The 15,179-nt window shown below is 34.7% G+C and overlaps 1 protein-coding gene across 8 annotated transcripts in view; it reads right to left on the bottom strand.

Annotated features, from left to right (window-relative positions):
• The window catches only part of DMD (dystrophin), a 2,428,671-nt gene that overhangs the window by 1,253,011 nt on the left and 1,160,481 nt on the right, over positions 1 to 15,179 (bottom strand). For all 8 annotated transcript variants that reach the window (XM_077145121.1, XM_077145123.1, XM_077145120.1 and 5 more), the window contains 2 exons: positions 8,394 to 8,549; positions 3,479 to 3,649 (listed from right to left, as the gene is read on the bottom strand). In XM_077145121.1, coding sequence (XP_077001236.1) covers positions 3,479 to 3,649; positions 8,394 to 8,549 — 327 coding nt within the window. The remainder of the gene's footprint in view (positions 1 to 3,478; positions 3,650 to 8,393; positions 8,550 to 15,179) is intronic.

Here is a 15,179-nt window from a genome sequence, read left to right as displayed (position 1 = left end):
TGGCACCATCCCTGAGAGCTAGATATGGTCATGTGACTAAGTTCTGCCCAGTGGAAGAGAGTAGAAACAATGCATGTAGCTTTCATAATATACCCTTAAAAGAGAGCTGGCTGTTTTTCATTTCCTTTTCATTTCCTCTTCTTGGGCTGGAATGGGGCGTGGTGGTGGTGAGCAAGACTTTTCAATGTGTGGTGGTATGAAGCAGAAAAACATGTTCTTAAATCTAATCCATTCCTGTGGATGTAAGTCCATTTCAAGTAGAATCTTTTGATGAGGTTATTTCAGTCAAGGCAAGGCCTGGGGTGGGTCTTAATTCTCCCATAAGAGAATGAAATTCGAACAGAGAGAGAAAACCATGGAAGCAAGAAACTGAAAGCCATGTACCCGGAAGAGAAGGGAGAGACCAGCAGTCACTGCCATGTGCCTTGCCATGTGCCAGAGGAGCCAAGGATCACCTGTAGCTGGTCTTCGGAAAGAAAGCATCACCTTGATGATACCTTGATTTGGACATTCTCATACAGCCTAAAACTGTAAGTTAGTAAATTCCCATTGCATAACCTGACCCATTTCATGGTATCTGCTTTGAGGACCCTAGAAAACTAAGATACCACGTGAACATAAATACCTAGAGGACTGAAGTGCAATGGAATAGAAGGAACCTAAGTCTTGGGAGGGTTCTAAGGAGTAAAGCTGCTCCTCTTACTCTGAAATATCTAGATAGAAATAAACTCCCCTCTTCTCCAAGCCACTGTATTTTTGGCTTATTTCTTACAGTAGCCCTGCCTACACCTAAGCAATATAACTGTTCAATCTAAATAATGGCTTACAAATGTAGTATTTGTATGAGGTGCTTTGTCATGATTCTCTAAACTGATTGTATGGATAAGCCCTGAAGTACAGGTCTATCTGCAAAGTCTAGAAAAGCTATTTTTTTTGTCCTTTTGTTAGCTTCTGGCAATCAAGGAAAGCTCTGTTATGAACTTGTTGGATACAAGCCTAAGGAACAGATGCCCCAAAGTCTAAATTCCAGCCATAACACATTAAAATATCAAAATGTCCAGTTTTCAACAAAATGTCACAAAATATACAAAGAAACAGGAAGTGATGGCTCAGGCAGAGGAGAAGATTAAAGTGTTAAAAACTATCAAGGAATTGGACCAGACCTGGACATACAAAATACTTTTGGAAAAAAAATGGTCTTGAAGGTGCTCAAAGAGCTAAAGGAAAACATGGACAAAAACCTAAAGGAAATGAGAAAAATGACAGAGAAACATAAAGAGAATTTCAAGAGAGGGGGGAAATATGAAAAAGAACCAAACAAAGCTGAAGACAACTGTAACAAATTAAAAACATAAAAATTCCCTAGAGGGGTTGAACAGCAGATTGGAGCTGGCAGAAGAAAGGATAAGAGAACTTGAAGATACAACAATTGAAATGGTTTGGCCTAAGGAGTAGAAAGAAGAAAGAACGAAGAAAAGTGAACAGAGCCTCAGGAAACTGTCCAATGCCAAAGATAGAATGAGATTTATGAAACCCACAAGAGAGAGGCAATGTGTTATGTACAGGGAGCCTAAAAAAAATATGTGCCAATATCTCATCATTAATGATGGAGTCAAGAAAGAACTGCTATGACATATTTAAAATGCTGAAAGCAAAAAAGAAAAAAAGCCAATCGAGAATTCTATATTCAGCTAAACTGTCTTTCAAAGATGATGGAGAGTTTAAGACATTCTCAGATATAAAAGCTGAGGGAGTGTGTCACTACTAGACCAGCCCTTCAAAAGATGCTAAAGAGAGTTCTACAAGTTTAAAGGAATGGACAACATATAATGTATCAAAGCCACATGAAGAAATAAAGATACCCAGCTTGGGTAACAACATGGGTAAATATAAATGAAAGTACTATTATATTTTTAGATTGTCACTCCACTTTTTAATCCCATGATCTAAAAGGCAAATTCATAAAATGTAACAATATGTCGGTGGTTTTGAAATAATAGTGTGTAATCACGTAATTTGTGGCAAGAAGTATATAAAGGTTGGGTGACAGCTGGGTATAGAAACATAGTTTGGTTATGTTGATATCAAAACAAATGCGAATGTTATAGATTTAGAATGTTAAATTTAAGCCCCCTGGTAACCACAAAGAAAATAAGGAGAATGTGAAAACTCACAGAGACAGAAATTAAAGTACAGGTTGCTAGGGGTGGGAGCTGAGGGAATGGGGAATTATTACATAATGGGTGCAGGGTTTCTGTTTTGGAAGATGGGGAAGTTTTAGTAACAGGAGGTGGTGAGGGTACTATAATATTGTGAATGTGATTAATCCCATACATTAAATGCTATGCCTGAGAGTTGAGATTGGAATGTTTATGTTGTATGTATGTTCCCACAATTAAAAAAAAAAAAGAAACAGAAACTAAAGAGACAATGACAACTAAATGCAAAACATGATCCTGGATGTGATCCAGCAAGGGAGGAGAAAAGGCTTAAAGAGACATCCATGAGACATATGAAAAAATTGGAATATAGTCTACGTAAGCTTTATATCAATGCTAAATTTCTTGAATTTGATAACTGCACCTAAGGTTCTTATATGGGTGAATGTCCTTGTTCTTAGGAAATGTATATAGTGGTATCACATGTTCAAGGAGCATGATGTTTACAATCTACACAAAAGTGTTCAGAAAGTCGAGACAGAGAGAGAGAAGAATATGATGATACGGCAAATGTTAAAACTGTTGGATTTGGGTCTCTGGGAGGCAGGAATATGGGGATATGTTGGACTTCTCTAGATATGGGGTTTATAATATTTTTCCAACTGCCCTGTAAGTCTGAAAGTATGGTGGGGAGGGGTCATTATTTTTTCTAAATAGCCCAATGCCTTGGCAAAGTCTGAGGTGAAAACATATTATTAGTATCAGTCATTTCCGTTATATCAACCCACTTTCAAATAATATAATAATGACTCAACTGGAAGAAATGTTAAGCTCTGAGTGTCTTGACCTTAAATTCTAGGGAACAATAAATGTCTGATTGGCCATCAGAGAAACAGCAAGGATTTATGAGCTGAAGATTGAAGAAAGTCCTGCGCCCTTTGGCGATGGAAATGATAGCAGCTGCAAAGTAGCCTTCAAATTCATTTCTTTTTATTTCTTTTTTTTAATTTTTTGGTCAGGACATCAGCAATCTGGACATACTTTCTGACTAATGACGTACAGATTTTTTAAAGAACTTAAGCATAACCTATCTAATTCTAACCAGGCCTTGAGGAGACCCTTGCTAAAGCTTACTACTGCTTTTTTTTGGTCCTGAAATACAGAGAGTTAAAATACTGATGACATTTTGAAGAGAGGGAATATGAAGAAGGATGATATGCATGATTTTATTATTATGGCACAGTCATATTTCCTTATAAAATCATATTACTGTGTGTTTTCATGTATGTTCAAAATAACCTTCATGATAGAGGTTTTACCTTTCCCCAGGCAACTTCAGAGTCCAAATTACTAGGCATTCCTTCAACTGCTGATCTCTTTGTCAGTTCCATATCTGTAGCTGCCAGCCATTCTGTCAAGGCATTCATTTCCTTTCGCATCTTCCGGGACAATTTCAAGCATTTCTCCAATTGTTGCTTTCTTTCTGTTACCTGGAAAAGAAGGGATAATAAAATGTAATTTGATTTACTTTTCAATTTGGAGTCAGTTATGGCTATTTAAGGGAAACCTTCATACTTTTGTCATTTTAAAATAATATTTCTCTTAAACGTTTTGTTTTTAAAAACCATATTTTAGAAAGTTCATATATTCTGAAAGTTAACAGTGAATAAAAAACTGTCTAGGGCAGATGAAATCCTGTCTCCAAAAGATAGCATCTTGTGTCGGGTGCCACAGACAGAACTGAAAAGCTATACAAACTTTTCTTTATAGAAATAAAAATAATGTTTTGGGGCCAAGGTTTGTAATAAATACAATGCTCTAAGTCAAACTGAAGATATGGTCCATCGGTCCTTTGTCAAGGAGATGTGCAAGAATTTTTACAATCCTATTATTTCTTTGCCTGCAAGGAATCAAAATGGAGAAAGAACACTATTTCTCTCAAGAGGAAAAGAACTTGCGTATAATGCTTAGAATTAGAAAGTTTTTCCTCACTGCAGATTTTTTTCTTCCTTTCGTACAAAGCAAAACAGCACAAAGAATAGCTCACTTCCTCAAAAATTCTTTTGGAATCTGATAGGGGCTAAACAGTGAAAGCAAAACCAACTTTTTCACACTCATTAATAGAGAAAATCATCACTTGATCCCATGTTCTATTATCAGAGTTAAAAACCAAGACCCTCAGGATGAAATTCTTCTACATTCTCCCCCAGAGAAAGAACAAATTTGCCTTTCTCCACCGCTTTTTCAGATATGCCAACATCCCATAAATTTGTTGTTTAGTTGGCTTAATAGAAACCCAGAATTTTTCCAAGCAATAGTTAAATCATCAACAAAAGCCAGATGAATTATAATTCCTCAAAGGCAAGTTTTGTTGTCTCAGTCCTTTTTGGATTACTCTTCTCTGTTCGCCACATTTCCTTGGACAGACAAAGTTTTCATTAAGTATATTTTGCTTGTCAAATAAGGAAATGAATATACTGGAAGATATAACTAGGCAAAATCAGATACAGAATGCAAACTCTTACAAGTTGATTCCTGTTTTATTTGTAGTGTGTTTTAGGTTCATGAATATTCCCCTCCCCTCTTTTCTGTCAGCAAGGCTGGGAGCTAGAACATTCTATGTGACTATTTTGAGTCTTTTGAGGTAGCATGGTAGAGTGGGAGCACGTTAGGTTCTATAATCCCCAGCAGCCTCCTGACATGACAATAAAATAATTGGTGGGATACCTCTTTTGTATCATTTTACCCATCTAGCACCTGGGATTCTCCTACCTACCGCATAGGGCTATTGTCTAAGGGTAAAATCAGGCAACAGTTTGAGAAAACTTGATACATTATAGAACCTCAGCCCTTATGTTCCATCCATGAGTTCATTTCAAGCGGGGTTCAACAAACACAGCATCTGAAAGCACACAGCCAAAGCTTTGTTTACGTTTGTTTTACAGGTGAAAGCACCTCCCAAAGATCTGGGTTTTGGTGCGTAAAATACAGATTAATCCCAAATGCCAGGGAATTGGTTAAAGAAATAACAACAGTGCTAATGCATATTTATGTGACCTGCTCTAGGCAGAAGAGCTAGCAACCAATGTATATAGTTCTATAGCCAAAATAAGAATCCAGCCAGAAGGAATACAAAAATTAAAAAGGTAATGATATGTTTAAAGAACCTAAAATGCCACAATCAAAATAAATGTCCTGAAACGTTGGTATGGATTCCAGAGACCTAGCAAAACTCATTAGCTCCTTTGACAGAGGTGTTTGTACCATTAGAAAATATTTAGTTGCTGAGGCTACTATATAATTTTTAAAATGGATTTTCCCTTCAGGGAAGGAAAAACATCTGCCCTTTTGGCTGTAAGGATTTTTATTTGTGTGGGGAAGAAAAAAAATGTTACTGTGTTTTCCTATGCATAATTATTTCTTTCTGTGCACTATTGGTAGAAAAAGGATTCTAGACTCAATATTTCAAAGAAATCCTATCTTCCCAGAGCTAATGCATTATTGATTTTTATTTATTTTATTTTGTTTATATCTAGCTAAATAGGTTTTACAAAAACAGGAAACACTGCCATCTTAAGGAAAACTGAGTTTTACACAATTTTTGTATGTGGGGAAGGGATATGTTTAAAAAAGTGCCTCCTGCATTAGAATTTTTCAGCATTCTTTCTTGAACACTTAAAATGTATTTTGGGCCTGATATGAGTATTTATGGATATTCCTATTAAAATCAAAGCATAGAGAAGCAAAAAAAAGAGTTAGAAGATGATAAGTGCAAGATTATTTCTCAATAAAATTAAATGGATTTACATATAAGAAACTATTGTATTTTCAATCATTGAACAAGTAAGCTAAGTTGTTGATACTAGAAACAGCTAATAAAATTGTGTTCTGTAAGAAAAGGTAACACATATTGAATTGAGGCAAGTACAATAGTGTAAATTCTGAAGATCATTAAAATAGAAATGTTCATCCTCTTTCCATAAAAAGAATAATGTATTAAAATATCCTTTGCTTCCTTTGCTTTTATTAAACAATACTGTTGATGGAAGTGTTCTGAAGGTCAAAACGCAGACATTTTCTCAGTGAAGTAATATATGACAGAATTTTTATAAGATGATATATATATGCATTTTTCCCATTATCATGGCTGTTTGAAAATGAATCTTTACTTGGAAAATAAATGTCTGCACACATTTTTGCTGTATTCTGTCATGCTATTAAAGTATGATTTCTGAGTAGTCCTTCTTTCATTTTGCTTTACTGAAATTACTAAGTGCCAAATAGTTAAAATAAACATAAGACACTTAAATCCATATATTCAGCGAATAAATAGGACTTTACATCTTTACAAAAGCCATTCCATTCCTAATAGTAATCAACTCGGGACAATAAGAGTCCTCTAATGCCATCTTTATTCTTTTAAATGCTAAGTGATTTATTCGTTTTTTTTTTTGTGTTGTTAAATTTACTCTTTCAAAGGCAGAAGTGTTGTTCAACTCATTTAAGGCAAAGAGAATGCCAAGGCAACTATTTATATTTGAAAAAAGTAAACAGAGAAAATCTCTTTTCTCAAAATACATATTTTCTTAAGAAAAAATATACTTATAACACATTAACAAGGTGGAAAATAACACAGGTCAAATTGAGTATAAGGAGAATATTTTTCCAGAAAAAAATAAGCTTTGACTTTAGGAATAGTATCAGAGATGATTGAATTGATATTAAGTATGGAAGTATTAGCCTCCGGAAAAATTGAGAAACACTGAAATGAGACATCAAGGACACATACAATTATGTATGCATATTAAAGATGATCTTTAATACAATGATAAACTTCTCTAGAAAGATATAAGGTCTTCTACTTCAAAGGTAGCTGGCTGGATTAAAAGCAGTTTAATTTAATTGACCCCCAATAAGGAGAACACTTTGTCATAGGATAACAAAAGCTCTTTCAAAAGTAGATGTCAAATTGTGTCAAATGAAAAGCAGAGGTTTTATTTTTTAACATAAATAACAAAGAGGATCAACTAATTAAACAGTTTCGGATTCCTATTTGAATCTAAAACTCTCTTGCTCTCAATGATAAGCAATTTGCAATTAGCAGCTTTAAGACATTACTCTCAATCTACTTTCAGTGGGAAACAGTAGAAATCTGTTTGTGCTTGGCTACTTCTTAATTCCAAACAGACATTTACACTTGTGTCTGAGATAAGGTGACCCTTTTCTCGTTGATGTTGTCCTAGTCAATAAAGTTTGTAGCCTGAGCTGTAAAGACGTGCATGTATTCTTGCATTGGACTGAGTAAAGTTTTTTCAGTTGGAATGCAATGTAAACGTCGCCAGTAATCATCTTTATTTTTTCTGCATTGGCCAAAGTTCTGTTCATTACTGATTTGCCCTCCTGTACTATAACAATGAGAAAGGTCAGACCAGCCCAAACTAGCTCCTCATTTCAAGGTGGTCGGTCACTTTAAGTACTTTAAATATAACCTTGCATTGATTGACAGATGGTCATAGATACAAATAATGGATAGATCATGTTATTTACTTAAGTTTAAAGAAGATTGTTATTTAATTATTAATAAAATACATCTCTTCTCTAAGTTACCGCATAAGATATTGTTATTGAAACTTTTTAAAGAAATATTTTTATTACTATCTTAATATTCTAAATCTATGCCCCCCCGCCCCGAAAAAAATATTTTAGAAAGTTTAGAATAATTAAACTAATGGCATAGAAAAGGCCGGATGAGTCCTTGAGGTTGACATTTCCTTTCTATGACTATGATTGTTTTGATAATGCTTATTATTTTGAACCCTCAAAGCTTTAAATCTGTATAGAACACCTTGGTTGGCATTTCATAAAATTTATTTGTGTTCAAATCATCAAGAGTAAATTTATATAACTGAAAGAAGGCAAAATTAGAACAAGGAAACCCTTTCAGAAATATCTGATAGGCTGATAAAAACCTCCCTGAGATTTACAGTTTTTTAATTTTTTTTTATCCTATAACGTAAAGAAGAATCGCATGATTATCATTTCTTAATAAGGACTACCCATGAGAATATATATAAATATATTGAGAGAAAGAGAAAAAAGAGAGAGAGTGAATATGAGAGGGAGATGAGAAAGAACTTCTGACACTTTAACTGTTCATAATTATTGACCCGTCTTTACAATTTTGAAGGAAAGTGAAAGTAGTAGCCAGTGGTTGTGGTTTCGGCAGGCACATACCTTTGCACCCAGCTCATTATAATGTAGTTTCAAAGCTGTTACTCTTTCATCAAGCTCTTTGGGGTTTTCTGTCTGTTTTTTCTGTACAATCTGACGTCCAGTCTTTATCACCATTTCCACTTCAGACTTCACTTCACTCAGACTTTTATACAAGTTCTAAGTTAAAACAGAAAACAAAAAACAAAAAAGGAATAACAAACAATAATGTTAAACTAACTCATGTTATTAGCAATAAGAAGAAAGAGGGCTAAGGATCACCCTAACTGCTATTCCATTATTACAATTGTAATGGAGCAGCATTTTGCAGCTATGCCTTGGCATTTATTCTTGGCTTTAAATTTCTATCTGTAACTATATATACACATACATGCATACATGTTTTGTATCTATTCTTATTAAAGTAGGAATGCATCATGCATATATCTGATCATCCAATACACATTTGTAAAGATCATTTCTAAAAGTTACGTGATTTCTATATTAAAAGTTAGAGTTATGTAATTCTGTGAGTTTGGAGGAATTCATTCACTCATTCACCAGGTATTTATTGAGTATTTACTATGTGCCAGGCAGTAACCAAGTCACTGGGGGGTCAGTGGTGCTCTTATGAGTAAATTATGAGTGGGAGCAAAACACCTACATTTTCAAATTTCAATATTATGTATTATATTGTACATAAAGAAGGAATGTAAATTAAAGTACGGTACTTAGATTATACATTTTTTTTTCTTAATGGGGCTGATCAAATAAATATAAACAGATATGAACCTTTTATATAAAACAAAAAAGCAAATTACAGCTATAAACCACATATATATTGCTTCATGAAACTATATTGCCATAATAAAGTTCATCAAACAAGTCTCATAACTTTGTTATTTCCCTGAAAAGATACATGTATATGTATGTGTGTGCATGTATGTATATATATTTGTATTTGTATATACAACAGTTTACATTACACATTGTTGTTTTCATTTCTTCAGTAGGACACGTGACTGACAGCTAATTATTTAATTAATAAGAAATAAATTTGCTAGCAGGGAGTTGCTTCTTTTGGAATTAGAACAATATTGGGTTTGTTTCCTTTTCAGTTTAAAATCAATTTTTAAAACAAACCATTTTGTAATGGCTGAGCAATTGTCTGATTCATTACAGCTACATACTTAATCTATTACTTCCATCTTAATCCCCTCTTTGATGATTGTTTGATCTTAATATTCCTTTATGACTAATTGTGAGTTCTGTCTGAGCTTTCCAGATGATTTATTTTTTACTTTACTTCTGTGTTAGAAGATATATATATACAAAAATATACCTGGGTATTTAGAAACAGTCAAATCATTAATGTTTCATGTTGGGAATCAGCGGAGTGAATTTGGAATCAGAGATACTGCCAAAGAATTTCTTCTTCAAACTTAAAAAAAACTCAATGGTTTGATTTTATGATGAACACTCGTGCAGGTTCTTTTAGCCATTAACATCATGGAATTGAGCAGGTAGAGCAAAGATTTATAACCAAGGAGAGAAACACTTATATTTGTGATCATGTTGGTAAGACTTTTTTCGGAAATAGAACAAAAAATTCTTGAAGGCAAAGGCCATGATTATAATATATACCATCGAGCACCTTAAGTAATGAAAATTCTAAAATGTATAAAGAAATGACACCCTTATGAAAGGACTACTTGCACTGGTCCTGATACCTAAACCAGAACCAGGAACAAATTGAGCAATTGTCTTGAGCCGTTTTCCCTGTACTGATGTGACCCAACTTACAGCTGGGCTCAGTGGGGTTTGTTCTCGGCTCATATTTACTGGCAGACCAGTTTTATGGGGTACCAGTAGGAATGTGCTTCTAGATGAGAATGAATAGTTCTCCTCGCAAATTTATCGTGCCGTGATGATAGGGTCACTTTTGTTTTCAGTTGACTTTGCGAAATTTAAGAAAAAGATATGTTCCCATGTATTCCCACACTTACTCAATTGATATCAAATAATCAATGGATGCCATTATATTCAAAATGTCTTTTTGGGGGTAAAATTATTTTCAGTACTGAAGCCATTATAATGCATATAATTATGAATTATATAATGCATATAATTATGAATACATGATCCTGAATTAAAAAATTAAAATGCAATAATTTTACAAATATATATATAATGTGCATACTTAACATTTTTGGTGAAAAGAAATTTATTTTCCCATTCATAATGACATGACTCAAACGCATCCAATGGGGGTCTCTTTTTCATTTATATTATGGAACAGATGCAGAAATAAAACATAAAACACTATGTACTAAAATCATAAAGGTTTTCTTTCCCCCTTTAACTGACAATACCAATCAGTGTTCTCATAGTATGTGACATTTTAGCTTGATGGCCCATAGTACATGTACCGTTATAATGATAATATTTGTACTTGTCAGGGTTCTTTAGGAAAACAGAACAACAGGATATATCTATGAATATAAGATTTTATGAAAGAGTCTCACGCAACAAAGCAAAGGTATTGGATGAATTCTGCAGGAGAGGCTGGGCTGGTTGAACTAGAGACAAAAGTTCTCTCTTCTGACAGCTGTAATCATCATCTCTCCCTTAAAAGTCTTCAGCTGATTGGATTCTCTCATTGCAGAAGACACTCCCCTTAGCTGATTGTAGATGTAATCAGCCATAGATGCAATCAACTGACTCGTGACTTAGTAAACCATTAGCCAGCCATGAAATGTCCTTGTAGCAATGGTCAGGCCAGTGCTTGTCTGACCAGACAACTGGGCACCATCACTTGTCGAAGGTGACGCATGAACCTAATCATCACAATATTATTCTACTAGATGCCCTTTCAACTCAGCTTTATGCTGTCATAGTAGTTATCTGAGTTGGTGAATTTCCAAAAATGGTGAAATAGGACACTGCTTGATATTTTAAAGGCCGGTAAAGACTTGGCCGACAGGTTAGTTGTGTCTTCCTATGCTTTTTTTTTTTTTCTCCCTTTATTAGAGAAGTTGTGAGCTTACAGAGCAGTCAGACATAAAATACAGGATTCCCATTACTACCCCACCGACAGCAACCTGCCTTGGTGTGGAACATTTGTTATAATTGATGAGAGGGCATTCTTATAATTGTACTAATAAAGTCCATGCATTAACTAGGGTTCACTGTTTGTATAGTGCAGTTCCATGGATTTTTAAAAAACTTTTTATTCTGTCACCATATATATAATCTAACATTTCCCCTTTGACTCATATTCAGGTGCATGTTTCAGGGCTGTTAATCGTATTCACAATGCTGTGCTACTCTTACCACCATCCATTCCAAAACATTTCCATCATTCCTAACAGGAACCCTGTACATTTTAAGCTTTAACTCCCCATTCTTTGTCCCACCCTGTCCCCATGTAACCTATATTCTAGATTCTGAGTCTTTGATTTTGCATATTCTAATTCTTTCAAATCAGTGCAGTCATACAATCTTTGTCCTTTTGTGTCTGGCTCATTTCACTCAACGTGATGTCTTCCAGGTTTTATCTATGTTGTCACATCTATCAGGATTTCATTCCTTTTTATGGCTGAATACTATTCCATTTGTATATACATACCACATTTTATTTATCCATTAATCAATTGATAGAAACTTGGGTTGCTTCCATGCTTTGACAACTGTGAGTAATGTCCCTATGAACACTGGTGTGCAAATATCTGTTTGAGACCCTGCTTTCAATTCTTTTGGGTATATATCTAGTAGTGGGATTGTCAGGTCATGTGGTAGTACTATACTTAGTTTTCTGAGAAACTGCCAATTCGTCTTCCACTGCAGTTGTACCATTTTACATCGCCACCAGTAATGAATGAGTGTTCCTATTTCTCTACATCCTCTCCAACACTTGTCACATTCAATTTTTATGATAGCAGCCATTCTAATGGGTGTGAAATGGTATCACATTGTGTTTTGATTTGCATTTCCTGACTGTTAAAAATGTTGGGCATCTTTTCATGTGCTTTCAGATCATCTGTATATCTTCTTTGGAGAGACATCAGTTCAAGCCATTTGTCCATTTTTTAAGTTGGGTTGTTTGTCTTTTTGTTGTTAGGTTAAAAGATTTTTTTTTTATATTCTGGATATTAATCATTTACCAGATATATGATTTCCAAATATTTTCTCTCATTGTGTAGGTCATTTTACTTTTATGATGAAGTTTTTCAGGAACAAAAGTTTGTTTGTTTTTTTAATATTGATGAGGTCCCATTAATCTGTTTTTTTTTTTCTTTCTATTGTTGTTTGTGCTTTGGGTGTAAAGTCAAGAAACTATTGCCTTACCTAGGTTCCTGAAGGTGCCTCACTACATTTTCATCTAGGGAGTTTGAGAGTTCTAGCTCTCATATTAAGGTCTTAAATACATTTTCAGTTGATCTTTGAATATGGTGTTAGGTAGGGGTCTTTTTTTTTTTCTTTTTTGCAAATGGAGATCCAGTTTCCCCCAGCACTATGTGTTGAGGAGACTATTCATTCCCGATTCAGTAGACTTTGCCACCTTGTCAAAAATTAGTTGGCCATAGTGTGAGGGTTGATTTTTGAGCCTTCGGTTCTATTCCATTGGTCTATATTTCTGTTCTTGTGCAAGTACTATGGTGTTTTGATTATTGCAGCCTTGTAATGAGTTTTAAGATCTGGAAGTGTTTATCCTCTAATTTCATCCTTCTTTATCAAGATGGCTTTAGCTATTCAGGACCCCTGACCCTTCCATATAAATTAGATGACTGGATTTTCCATTTCTGCAAAGAAGGTTGCTGGAATTTTGATTAGCATTGCATTGAATCTATAAATTTCTTTGGGTATTATTAACATCTTAATGATATTTAGTCTTCCAATCCATGAACATGGAATGTCCTTCCATTTATTTAGGTCTTCTTTAATTTCTATTAGCAATGTTGTTCAAGTTTGCTAGCTGCTAGAATGCAGTATACCAGAAACGGAATGGCTTTTAAAAAGGGGAATTTAATAAGTTGCTAATTTACAGTTCTGAGGCCGAGAAAATGTCCCAATTACAACAAGTCTATAGAAATGTCCAATTTAAGGCTCCAGGGAAAGATACCTCGGTTCAAGAAGGCCGATGAAGTTCAGAGTTTCTTTCTCAAGTGAGAAGGCACATGGTGAACATGGTCAGGGTTCCTCTCTCAGCTAGAAGGGCACATGGTGAATACGGTGTCATCTGCTAGCTTTCTCTCCTGGCTTCCGGTTTCGTGAAGCTCCCCTGGAGGCGTCTTCCTTCTTCATCTCCAAAGGTCGCTGGCTGGTGGACTCTCTGCTTCGTAGTGTTGCAGCATTCTCTGCTCTCTCCGAATCTCTATTCTCTAAAATATTTCCTCTTTTATAGGACTCCAATAAACCAATCAACACCCACCCAAATGGGTGGAGACATGTCATCCCCTAATCCAGTTTAACAACCATTCTTGACTAAATCACATCAACCAGGGAGATGATCTCATTACAGTTTCAAATATACAGTACTGAATAGGGATTATTCTACCTTTATGAAATGGGATTTATATCAAAACATGGCTTTTCTTAGGGGGCATACTTCCTTTCAAGCCAGCACAAATGTTTTGTAGATCTGTGCGCACAAGTCCGTTACATATGTGGTTAGCTTTATTCCTCAATATTTGATTCTTTTAGTTTCTGTTTTGAATGGGATTTTTTTCCTTTTCTTGCTCCAATTTTTCATTGCTGCATATAGAAAAACTACTGATTTCTAAGTGTTGATAGTATACCCTAACACATTGCTCATTGCTGAATTCATTTATTAGCTGGAGGAGCTTTGTTTTGATTTTTTTAGAATTCTATGCACATAAGATCATATTATCTGTAAATAAAGAAAGGTTTACTTCTTTCTTTTCTGATTTGGATGCCTTTTATTTCTTTTTCTTGTCTAATTGCTCTGAATAGCACTTCGGTAAAAAATGTTGATTAACAGTGGTGCTAGTGGGTACCCTTGTCTTGTTCTTGATCTTAGAAGGAAAGCTTTCAGTCTTTCACCATTAAGTAAGATGTTAGCCATGGGCTTTTCACATATGTTCTTCACCATGTTGAGGAAGTTTCCTTCTATTCCTAGTGTTCTATGTGTTTTTTTTATCAATAAAGCAGTTTGCATTTTGTCAAATGTTTTTTTCTGCATCAATTAAGATGATCATGTTTGGTATTTTTACCTTCATTCTGTTAATGTGATATATTATATTGACTGATTTTTAATGTTGAGTCTGTCTTACATACCAGGGATAAATTTCACTTGGTCATGGTATGTAATTCTTTTAATAGGATGTTGGATGTGGTATGCTAGTAATTCACTGAGGATTTTTGCATCTATACTCATAGGAGATATTGGTCTGTAGTGGGTTTTTTTTTTTTTTTTTGCCTTGTCGTATCTTTATCTAGCTTTGGTATGAGCATGATGCTAGCCTCATAGAGTGAGTTAGGGAGTGTTATATCCTCTTCTATTTTTTGGAAGAGTTAGAGCAGAACTGGAGGTAAGTCTTCTTGGAATGTTTGGTAGAATTTCCCTGTGAAGCCATCTAGTTCTGGACTTTCTTTGTTGGGAGGGTTTTGATGACCGATTCAATCTTTTTACTAGTATTAGTTTGCTAAGATGTTCTATTTCTTCTTGATTCCATATAAGCAGGTTGTATGCCTCTAAGAATTTGTTCATTTCTCCAAGGTTCTCTAATTTATTGGTATACAGTTGTTCATAGTATCCTCTGAAAGTCCTTTTTGTTTCAGGAAGGTCAG

The sequence above is a fragment of the Tamandua tetradactyla genome, chromosome X (assembly GCF_023851605.1).
Source record: "Tamandua tetradactyla isolate mTamTet1 chromosome X, mTamTet1.pri, whole genome shotgun sequence".
In the NCBI taxonomy this organism is placed as follows: Eukaryota; Metazoa; Chordata; class Mammalia; order Pilosa; family Myrmecophagidae; genus Tamandua; species Tamandua tetradactyla.
This window is presented reverse-complemented; position numbering and strand designations above follow the sequence as displayed.